Source organism: Lactuca sativa, chromosome 1 (genome assembly GCF_002870075.4).
Source record: "Lactuca sativa cultivar Salinas chromosome 1, Lsat_Salinas_v11, whole genome shotgun sequence".
NCBI classification, from domain to species: Eukaryota; Viridiplantae; Streptophyta; class Magnoliopsida; order Asterales; family Asteraceae; genus Lactuca; species Lactuca sativa.
Genome location: NC_056623.2, coordinates 38,604,786 through 38,617,504, shown reverse-complemented (window position 1 = coordinate 38,617,504; position 12,719 = coordinate 38,604,786). Strand labels below are relative to the sequence as shown.

Genomic DNA, 12,719 nt, shown 5'->3' with positions numbered 1-12,719 from the left:
TGAGGTTTCCTTCTAATTGTATGAAGTATAAACGATCTAATTCATAGTGAGTGAATTGATCAAGTTGGGAAATCCTGAGTTTCTTCTTTCTTTACATGGTATCGGAGTGGGGGGTTGCTCTAATTGCTATTTCTGGCTAAACGACATACTTCAAAGGTTCTTTGTAAAAGGTTAGAGTACTTGTTACTCATTTTTGTTTCCGCTTTCTTCTTTGTCTTTCGTGTTGTAAACCTTGTAGATCTGACACCGATTGTGTCAAATCTAGGGTTTTGGTGTGAATCCTTTTTAATCGACACCTATTGTGTCGATCTAGGGTTTTTTGGTTCGACCTTCTCCTTGATCGCCTTTTTTTTTGTTAAGTTTTTCGCTATTGCGAGTTTCTTATTGTTGCAAGATTTGTCTTCATCCATGTTGGTGATAATCTATGGCCTCTTTGTGAAATTTGTATCTCGCTTTAAGTCGTTCAAGTCTAAAACTGTTTGGTTCCGATTAACTCTAATAAAGAACGAAACTATATGTTCCGATTAACTCTAAATAGAGAAAGGAACCTAATAAAATTGATTTGAAACATCGGTTCTATGGTAAAAGCCCTAATTGTGTCAGTAAACTTCAAAAGTGAGTATTAGACCTCTGTGAGCCCTTATAGTTCCCATTGTAGTTATAGGATATCACTGGTGTCTTGAGTACACCAGCTACTTTCTATTTGGTTATGTGCTTTTCTTTCCTAAGATATTGTTTGTTCTATTTGTTGTTGCTTAAGGTCTTATTTGATTGCTTTATTAGTTTACTACTTATTATTGTTTTCGACGTTGTAGTTGACTCATCTTGGGCATCCAACAAACTGCGGTGGCCATCTTGAAAATTTTGTCTTCACAGTAGTTTGTTCTTTTCTTTTTTGATTACTTTCTATAATGAATGGCCCAACTAATCCTGTTGGTAGTGGTAAAATATGACATAATTGATTTTGATGATATATTATATATTCATCCTTCTGATAACTCTATTACTACTATTGTTACAATTAAACTGACTAGAAATGAGAACTTCCGGTTGTGGCGTAGTTCAATGATTAAGGGTCTTAAAGCAAGAAATAAGTTAGGTTTCGTTGATGGAACTCTTAAAAAGGAAAGTGTTGAATCAATGGGAACGTGCTAATGTTGTGTGTTCATGGATTCTTGGTTTAATTTATGAGTCAATATATGTTGGTCATGCTTATTCTGAAGTAGAATAAGATATTTGGAAATAATTATTTGAAACTTATTATAAGGTTGTTGGTTTTGTTGTGTTTAATATCCATCAGCAAATTAATTCTTTAAATCAAAATGGATCTTCCCTTTTTTTTTTTACTATTATAATAAACTAGGTGCTCTCTAGAAGGAATTTGATGGTTTTACTAGTCTTACTGAGTGCACTTGTATAGATGTTACTCGTTTGAATGATCACTCCAAACTCATGACACTCATGCAGTTTCTAAGTGGACTTGATGACTCCTATAATCAAGTGAAGAATCGCATTCTTTATATGGATCCGTTACAAAATGCTAAAACTGTTTTTTCAATCATTTCTCATGAAGAATCTCACCAAAAGAATGGTTCCTTTTCGACCTCTCAATCTTCCACTAAGACACAAAATAGTTCCTTTAAGAGTAGGTTTAATAACATGTTTAATAATAATAAAAGTAGGAATCAATGTATTCAATGCAAAAATTATGGTCGTAAAGGGCATACAATTGATAAATGTTACAAACTAATTGGTTACCCTAAAGATTTCAAACCAAAGAGTGATTCTAGGAATCGATCCATACCTTTGTCAAATAGTGAATGTCCCCTAAGACTTTGTAACACTCCAAAAAATAAAAGAAATTTAAAATGTTCAAAATCAACCATTAACCAACATTGTTTACAAAAAAGAGTCATTGTTTTAAAATCATTATTACAAAATCAGAGTTTTCCCAAGACCTAGTGACATAAAATAGGAAGATGTGCACAGTCACACCTTCGCTTTCCCACAATCATTTGAAGTACTTGAAACCATAAACTAAAAATGTAAGCCGAAACTTAGTGAGTTTCCCCAAAGTACCAACACACCACAAAAAAACAAGCATACAAATATGAGCAGCCAACCTGATTGGACCGCCTTGCAAGGCCTACAACCTATTCGAATCACTCTACGGGACGCTGGCTTGACTGGACCGCCTTGTAGGGCCTACAACCTATTTGGCTGTCCCCGGGTGTCTTGGCCTACAACAAAAAGCAGGACTGCCTCAAGCCAACACAATATGTCGACATATGAAACAAATATACATAAACACAAAGCCAACAAATACAAATAATCATACGGGTCTACTAAACACCTACAAACTAGCATAACACTATCCTAACCATGATAAGCACTCTAGTGGGCCAGCATTAGTGCATTCGAACCACAGGTACAGTGAAGAAACTCACCTCTTAGTTTGAATAAATCCCTGCTCCGACAACCGGCTCTACCCGACTCCTAAACATCAAAACATTTTCCCATTCTAAATTAATAACAACTTTCCCAAAATATCCTTGGTCAATACTGGACAAAATCAACAAAGCAACCGAGTCAACTAAGTCCTCGTACGCGGGGCGTACTTGTGACATCCCCAATTTCACGGCTAAAAAAAACCGATTTGTTTATGCTTTGTTTTATAAATCAGAGTGATCGTTTAAAGAAAACGGTTGCGGAATTTGTTCCCAAAATAAAATATGATAACCATTTATCAAAACATTTCTCAAAGAGAATGTATTTTCATTAAATAATAAAACCTCGGGATGTCATGTTCCGATACAGACCAAAAGCATAAACAATATAAAATAGACCTTACAACAATTATTTATAACTATTGATCTATAATCCGAAATCTCTCATCAAGTCCACCAACTTATACTCTTGTGCCATTACCTGTATTGAAAAGAAAACTGAGTGGGTCAGGCTTTGGAGCCTGGTGAGCATATAGGGTTTTCAACCCACAATAATATAATTATTATAATTAATTATCAAACAACCAACTCAATTTCCCATCCCCATTATCTTCCTTACTCTTAAGGGTTTACCCTAAGAGTTATCTATTCGTTTACTCCGTATTAGGCACTAAGACAATAGTTGCCAAGGTTCCTTCGTAAAGCACTAATTTCATAGCTGTTGTGGTTCATTCATCGGGTACTAAATCCATAGCTACTAGTGTAGGTACTAAGTCCATAGCTACCAACGTTTATCTAACAGTACTATATCCATAGCTACCAACGTTCGTCTCTACGGTACTAAATCCATAGCTACCAAGATTTGTCTATACGGTACTAAATCCATAGCTACCAAGGTTTGTCTATACGGTACTAAATCCATAGCTACCAAGGTTTGTCTATACGGTACTAAATCCATAGCTACCAAGGTTTGTCTATACGTCTCATCCTCAAGCTCATCCGTCATCACACACCAACTAATTCGTCTACCCATGTTCTACCCAACGTATTTGTAGATATAACATACATATACAGTTTAGATCATTTAAAAACCTGTATAAAACAATCATTCAACAACCATCTCAAGTAAACCAACAACATATAAACACATAGCACGTATTTCATAGCAAATACTTTATATCTATGTGGTAGAAGAAAGTAACCACACACTCACACATATAAACAACAATATACTTAATACATTCAATCAATACTTGTATTATTATCGTGTTTATGAAAGGGACTATACACTCACTTGATCAGAAGATGATCGGACAACACTACAGCTCTAAGAGTAGTATTCTTCGGTGAAACCAGGATATCTTCACACACCAGGTTTCTCACGGAAAGAGCTTCGGCTCGGAAACTCTTTTCTTCTCGGGATCTTCGGGCTTCGGGACTTGCTTCGGGTCTCGGGGTTGATATCGGGGCTTCCGGGGGTGGGGAGTTAAAATAGGGCTTAGAGGGTGTATCGGGAGTGAGAGAGAAGGGATGGAGCAACCATAGTCGGGTGGCCCTTCAAATGTATTTATAGGGCAAATTTGGCCCTTGCCACGTCGTGGCAACCTTTTTCCATGTCGTGGGCTTGGTCGTCATTGCATGCGTCATTGCAAGTTGCATCTGGGGGACTCCCGGAGGTGTCAGGAGACTTGCCACGTCGTGGTCTCTGACAGTTTTGGGGTTTCGCGCCCTGAACTTCAGAAATTCATAACTTTCGCATACGAACTCCGTTTTCGACGTTCTTTATATCGATGCGAAGGTAAGATTTTGCTCTACAACTCTCGTTTAGACTCCATTGGCTAATTTTGAATTTATTTTTAATATATTATAAATATATTACTTATATATTATCTTTAGTAGGCCGGACAGGAAAACTCCGTTCGAAATTCATAACTCCTTCAACTGAACTCCGTTTTCGTCCGTCTTTCCGTCGTTGCACTACTATCGATGAGATCTTCAATTCTAATTTATATCACTAAGGATAGATATCTATCTACCTTAAATTCACTATTTACGTCGCGCTGGGTCACGCTAGGTCGTGTCGGTTCTGTCGCAAAACTTCGATAGGTCATAACTTTTTCGTTATAACTCGGATTTTGGCGTTCTTTATATGCACAGAAACCTTGTGACATATACTAAAACTTGGTTAAGGTTAATCCTTCTAAATAATCTTCCATAAAAAATCATTTTTGATGCTTATCGTCTCTAAATTGACTAGCCCTGATCTACGGGCGTTACAGTACTTCGGATGTACGCGGGGCATACTCGTGGTCCGAGGCATCAAGGCTCCACCTGCTTACACGCAATGTACCATTTGGTACGTCTAACATACGCAATGGTTTTCCATCTTAACCACTTAACAACTTAATACTTCGACTTTTTACGTCTAAATGCATATCCAAGGCCAAAATACCACTAGGAGTTATAAAGTTTCCAACTATATGACTTTGCATGCCCATTAAGTGCTTAATACAAACAATCCCAACTTCTTAACACTTAAAGACCTCCTAAAGCATGCATGGGGAAGAATTAAGCATCAAGATCTCATTTTTATGACTCAAGGCCCCTCACTGGGTCTGAAAGGACAACTTATTTGATCAAGAGCATGTCATGCTCAAGAATCACAAAGGTTGGGACCAAAAATGCCCTAAATGAAGGAATATCCAGATCTATAAGAAAGGATAATCAAGCTAGGAGCTTTTTACCTCCTAAAGGTTGCTAGCAAGGTGAGAATCCCATATCCAAACTTCTTCCAAGCTCCAATATCCTTCTACCACTTTTTTCTTCTTTAAGAACATCACCAAAACACACAAATGAGCTCAAGGTGCAATCTTCACACTTAGGGTTAGCTAGAGGGACAGTTTTTAGGTGGGGGTTGATGAGGGTGAAGGTCTTAAGGCGATAAAGATTTTTAAATAGGGTCAAAACCCTATGTTTTAGGGTTTGAAACCCTCACACGTATACCCTACGTATGCAATGTACGCCGATCGTTCTACGCTCTCACATGTACGCCTTGCGTACGAAGCGTACACCCATTGTACTAAGCTTCGACTAAAATTACTAAAATGCCACCGCGGGCCATTTTGTAATCTTTATCATGCATATGGGCCCAAATGCGATATTTCTTCAAACATAGGGTTTAAATTGAAATTGTCTCATCATCGGGATGTTATAGACTTTGTGGACATGAAGCGAGAGAGCCTAAAACCACCTTACGGTATAAGAAAAATAACATGCCAACCAAATACTTTTGTATATTGTCAATGTACATTAACGTAAGTCCAACACACCCAAAAATCAATAACATTAGTGGTGCATAAATTTGTGTAAATAGGAAGACAATAACATTTTCTAGCCTTATATAAGACTTTACCCCCTTAATTATCAAATGGACAAAGTAATGAGTTAAACTCGACTTGGATTGTAGTGTTGGGCAAGCTGAATTAGATTTGGACTAGCTAAATTAGGTTTTGATTTAATATATTAATGGTCAAAGATACATGTTTTGGGTCTTAGGGTTTTTCTTGACTAATTAACATACATACATATATATATATATATATATATATATATATATATATATATATATATAATTAAATCCAAAGCTAATTTTTGTAAATTAATCATTTAATATATTAATTGATGCTTAACAACTTTTGATAGTTTATCGGATAATTGAAATTGGTTGGTAGTTATTAAGTGCCTTTTGACAACATATAAATACATCAAAAAGAACATATTTGAAAGCCTATAATACATAATACACATGTCTTATATTGTTTTGTACATAATGAGAGCAGATCTCATTAGATATAATATTGTTTCTTGAATTTATTTTTGTATCCTCAAGATATACCCTTAAACAAACAATTTATGTCTTATGACAGTATAAAATACCCACCCTCAATCTCTGAACTTCATAAATAAGTTAAATTGTTACGATAAATGTAATAATAAATGAAACCCATCAAAATATTTCAATTCATATATCAAAACTTGTATTTTCATCATCACATAAGGCATCTCCAACCCACCCCCAAACTCTATTTATTCCCCCATTCTTCTCCAATTCTACCCCATTTTTACCTCAATTTTTGGAGATATGAATATGAGGGAATACTATTCATATCTCTAAAAATAGATGTGAAGTTTGGTTGCCAATTTTATTTTCTCTCATTTTTATTTTATACATTTCTAGTTTATTTTATCTACTAACTATAATTTAAATGCAATATTTAATATTTATAATATCATGTTATATACTAATTTATATTAATTAATCATAAATATAGAGTTTAATTAGTAGAGGTGTGTATTTGACAATATATATAAGTTATAAAAAATAAATATTCTAGGAATATACTTTTTGGAATAAAAAATAAGGTAGAAAATGGAATAGGATTGGAAATGAAACACTATTTATTCCATTTTTTATTCCATTTATGGGGGAAAAATAGAAATGAGTTAAAGATGGTCTAATACAATGCCAAAAACACACATGAAAATTAATATATCACATTAGATTTTAATATATCCAAAAGTGGCTCCAATCATTCCAACCGTACACCATTTTTTGTACACAAAACCAACAATGTATCTAGGAATTATAATTACACATGTATATATATTATCATAATGAATATAGCAAAATTTACAATTGTTTTCTAAATATATACATGCACATTTAGGTTCCCTTACACGAGAAGAAATAATGTGAAAGGAAATAACTTTAGGGAGATGAATTGAAAAAAATTAGATATAAGGGTTAATGTGTGAGGAGTAATCACGAATACCCGCTCCTTCCCAACCCATCCATTCCTCCCACATGTCCCAATCAGGGTCCTCCATTCCTCTCATCGTCTCATCTAACGGTTCATCCTGTGTTTCTTCTACACTCATTTCACCCTTTAAATTACTCATTACTATCTGCTCATATGTAAAATATTATTAAAATACAAAAAACGATATTGTTGTCTATCATAGTTTAAACTAATGGGATGACATACATGTTGCCATGAGCTTATTAATCTTATAGCGTAAGTTACTAAAATCGTCCTTATGGTTTGGTTAGTTTGGTCTATAACCATTTTTTTGCATTTGGATCATCCATATGGTTTGATTTTATTGCGTTTTTCGTCCTTTACATACATAAAATTAGGGACCAAATGTACAAATTTGACCAAACTATGGGGACGAAAAACACAACAAAATCAAACATCAGGGACGATCCGGACGATCAAAAGTAGGGACAAAACGTGTAATTTTGACCAAACCATAAGGACGATTTCAGTAATTTACTCAATCTTATATTCTCAGCATAAATTTTCAAATGATATCTTATATATAGACCATTTCTATAAATTAGTTATTAGAAAGTAACGATTTCTATGATTTTATAAAATGTCAGGACAATTTATGTATATTTGCTTATGGTTAAGGACTATTTTTGTATTTTTTGCAAAAAGCAGGGCATGTTTTTATAATTTTGTGAAACATAGGGACCAATAATGTAAATTTGATAATAGGCAGAAACCATTTCTGCAGTTTTATGAAACATAAGAACCATTTCTATAAATTTACTAATAGGCAAGGACCATTTCTGTAAATTTGTAAAACAAAACGACCATATCTGTAAAATACAATTCTGCATAGGGACTTTTTGGTATATTAGAGGATCGTTTTTGTAATTTGTTTTGACCATTTCTATGATTTTCTATTATATGGACTATTTTTTTAAAAAGAAAAATTGTATGCACTGTTAGGTTAAATATCTCAAAAAAACATAAAAATATATAGAATTAAAAACTTGAACAAAAACTTATTTATCATGTTTTAATCAATCATATCAATTGACAATCACTAAAAGGTGAAAAAAGAAAGTACTATGTCTATTGTCTTGATTGTTAAAAAAATCCTTGGACAAAATAAATTGTTAATGTTACATCTGCCATTTTTATTATTTATAAAAGGTGAAATAAACCAAAAAAAAAAGCCATTAGTGTTGTTTTAACATTTTTAATCGAATATTTGAACAAAGTAAATTATTGATCATGTCAAACAAAAACTGGTAACGAAATAAAAAAATTAAATTACAACTTAATTATTTGATTACGAATTTATAACACATTTCAAACTATTGACATTAAATAAAGGACCTGATAATCAATAAATAAAATTTCGAATAATAAGTCCTTTTTTTTTTATTATAAACTTAAACTTAAAATATATGTTTAAATGGACTAAAAGACATGATCATTATAAAAGAAATAATATATACTTTATATGTTGCTTATTTGATTATAAATATATAAGCTTGTAATGTATCTTGAAACGTAGATACCAAATAAAAGAACGATCTCTTAAATATTTATTTGAAAATACGTTCCTAAAAAATGTACATAACTAAAATTTCTAAGGTAATACAATCATTTCAAGACAAATTTCAAAATGATAAGTTGATAACTGAAATGTGCAATAATTTTAGCATATGAGATAATGATAAGAATATGCCTTCTGATATCCATATTCGATTACTAGTATTTCTGCAATAATTTGTTACCATTTTTATTTAACAGAAACTTATATAAAATAAAACTAGATTGAGAAATTGGGTGCAAAACATTTTGAACTTTCTGATTTGATTTTTCATATTTATAGTTTCAAATTGTATGGGTTATATTGCAGAGTTTTTGAAACAACAGTACATATTTCTAATTTTCAATGTTTAATAAAGTGTGGAATCAAGAGTAAACTTACATCATATGCTTCGTTAATTTCTTGAAATTGGATTCCACAATCGCTTCCTTTGCAAACGTCCGGATGATACTAGAACAATAAGAGTTTCGATCAAAGAGAATAGCAATTTGAAAAGATTCATAATTTAATTGAGCGAAAATCATACTAAAATCTGCACCGAAAAAAACGGCAACTCCAATTTTAAATCCTTGAGTTGTGATAGTATTTTTGTGTGATCAGTGCAATTGATAAACTAAAATTAGCATCTATTCGATCAATAAACTACTGCCTTCAAAAAATTAGGAAGAGGAAGATCTATCAATCGGAAGGTTCTGCAATCACTAGTAGAAGAAAGTAATTAATACCTTCAAAGCAAGCTGTCTGAAAGCTTTTTTGATCTCAGATTCAGAAGCACCAGGATGAATCCTCAATATTTTATATGGATCTGAAGCTAGAGAATTCGTAAAAGCACAGCTAACTCGAAACCTCTTACCAGCACTCGTCGTCGTCGTCATCTTCTCGTGAGATTTCTTCAGTTTTCCCCACGACGATGAAGATGAAGTGGAAGATGAAACGCAACCGTTGATAACTCCAGCCACAGACGCCATTAGCACTTTATTATATCTATTGTAAAGCTAAGCTAACTTCAAAGGAAATCAAATTAGTCCTTTGTGAAATAGATACGAAATCAAGCTCTGTAGATCGATCTATATATATAATTAATAGTTGGTACGCGCGTATGTGAAATGTGTATGGGAAACTATGAAATAGAGATCAAACTTGCCACGTGTTAAAAGTCGCCATATGAATTTTGTAATCGTGTGTGAAGGAAGTCGATTGTTGAGTGAAGAAATGGTCATCAATGGAGAAGACAAAGCATCTTTTCAATGTATATAGAGACATAATAGAGGCATTCCATTTATATATTCAAGTATAATAGAGAGAGATAGGCTGCTTGGGACTTGGGAGGTCATTATCCATCGACCATCGTGGTCAGATTAGAGATGCTTAAGGATGACGTGTCTATTCGTGATTGGTGGTTTGAAGTAGCGTACTGATGTATATTTGTATTGCCATATATTTTGTTAAAAGATAAGGTGTAACAATTAACAAGTAATCGTATATGCTTTTTCATCTAGCTTGTTATTGTTTCTTTCTGTTAAAAATGGTAAGTCGTAGGTCAAGATGCTAGAGGTGCGTTTTTGACAAATCCAATCTGGATTTTAATTGATCCGGTTCAAATGATGTCACATAGAATCCGATCCGGGTTGAATTCAATTTTGGGTATGATTTTGGATTTGGATTCTCGATAAACTGGTTTACGATTCGGGTGTCAATCCAATTTTTGGGTCAGGATTCATCATCCAGTTAGGATCTCGTGGATAAGAGTATCTAATCCGGTTGGGTCAAATCCGGTTTTGAACTTTGATATATAGTTTTTATGTGCACTTCTACTAGACGATCATGTCAAACCCATTTAAGGTACATCACTAGATGATAAAGCATTGTTCAAATATTAACCGAACATTAACAATATTTTGGAAATGCTAAAGTTTGAATATTATATCTTTTTATTTTGGATAAACAATTTTATGGAATTTTGTTGTCAAATAGATCATACGATAATCAAATCCATGTAAACGACCAAAATACCCCTTGATTTCCTTTGTGAAACGGTAATAAACCCATTAATTTATTGATCAATGAACATTATTATCAGAAAACATCATAAAAGCATTGAATTGATGGAGGTTTAAAAGTTATCTTGTTTATTCTTTGCAAAATATAATCATAATATAACTTATAAAGGGCACAATGTGAGACAAATTTTTGATATGAAATGAAATTTCTAATGGTTCTGATTTATTTATTTATTTATTATTTTTTTTTTTTGAAAAAGAATCGTATATTGCGAAAAAATGATAATTTTATTAAAAACGTTTCTTTTTTTTTTTTTTTTTCAGGTGGAAACCATATACTATACTTTCACATATAGCAACATACTTCCGATATGTGATTTTATTTCATGTTCATGTTAACATCACTTTACTAGTGTATAATATAATAATAATCACTAACTGTTTGTTATATCGCCAAGACACCAAAACTATAACTCCAATTTAGGCATCAATGTTCATATTTTATATAAACAACTTCATACACAAATACAATACATATTTATAGATATATACTCTAACTGCAAATCTTAACCCAAGCTCATAAATAATAACAACTAGGTTAAGATTTTATGAAATTATCAACATATTATTTGTTAAATATCATTACCAAATAATGATATTATACGTGTTTTACATTTATAACAAATTCCCAAATTCATCAAGCCCTAAACACAATTTAGGATCAAATAAAGGTAAATGATGAAACTGTATCTTAATATATGACTTGTCACTTTGGAAAGAAGCAATACCGAAGAAAACTGTATCAACTTTTTATATTTTTAGTGTTGGTTCGACAAAGAAAAAAAAGAAGGGGGAATGTGTTTAGCAAACATAAAGAGCTGGTCAACAAAAGGCAACATATGAGGGTGATGCGGCTTCCCCCCGTGATAGGAAGTCATGGCCACATTACATTGCAAGATCATTTTTCAATCAAATCAAGAAAAGCTTTCACACCAAAATCTAACATCTTTTATGCATCAGCATTAACAAACACAACTTACACACAATAAACAACACCTCCTTCAAACCCAACATAGTTCTTTTATTTATTTATTTATTTTTGCAAAACAACGTATCAACAAATATATGAAAGGCTCAAATTTTGTTAAACATTGTCTTGTTTAAACCAATTTATTGAGTTTTGACCGAATCATGCACAACCTCACATAACATATAAAACTAGAAACATTAAGAAACTTTAACTTCTTCCATCCATTAAAACTATTAGCATAAATTTTGCATGGTTTATGGTATATTTTGCATAGTTTTAAGTTTAGCATTTATTTAGCTATATAAGTTTAGGGCAATGTACATAAAAGTCACTATATCAAGACCATTTTTCCTTTTAGTCACTATATTTTATTTCAGTCAATGAAAGTTACACATTTAAAAATAAATTTCAACTACAACCACTATGCCCACCTATTTTCGGTTTAGCATATGTTAAAACTTGTATGACTTATCGTTTATCTACATGACATCATGTGTACTTAATGAAAGAACATATCTCCTGAGTTGAATTCTCATTTGCTAGTTTAGGAGGTTATACACATACAATGTAGGTAAATAATAATCATTTTTAGAAAGTTAGATGTTATTTTAGAAGTACAAATGATGTCAAGTGTGAGGATAGTAAGGTGGACTTGTGGTTGAACTTTGCTGGATAGGATACCGAATGGAGTTATAAAGAACTCATTAACTGAGGGAAGGATGTTTGAGATGGTTTGGACATGTCATAAGAAGGTTACCTTCGGTGACAATAAGGAGGGTAGAGTCATTTAGGATCGATGGTTAGAAGGAAGAGAGAACGTCTGAGAAG

General features: G+C 32.7%; 1 protein-coding gene across 1 annotated transcript; it reads right to left on the bottom strand.

Annotated features, from left to right (window-relative positions):
* Positions 1 to 7,084: 7,084 nt before the first annotated feature.
* Positions 7,085 to 10,125, bottom strand: LOC111910342 (chaperone protein dnaJ 8, chloroplastic). The gene is made up of 3 exons (XM_042900116.2): positions 9,587 to 10,125; positions 9,243 to 9,311; positions 7,085 to 7,412 (listed from the first exon to the last, which is right to left on the bottom strand). Exons 1-3 carry the CDS (start codon positions 9,827 to 9,829, stop codon positions 7,239 to 7,241), a joined length of 486 nt encoding a protein of 161 aa, XP_042756050.1. The 5' UTR covers positions 9,830 to 10,125; the 3' UTR covers positions 7,085 to 7,238.
* Positions 10,126 to 12,719: the final 2,594 nt, after the last annotated feature.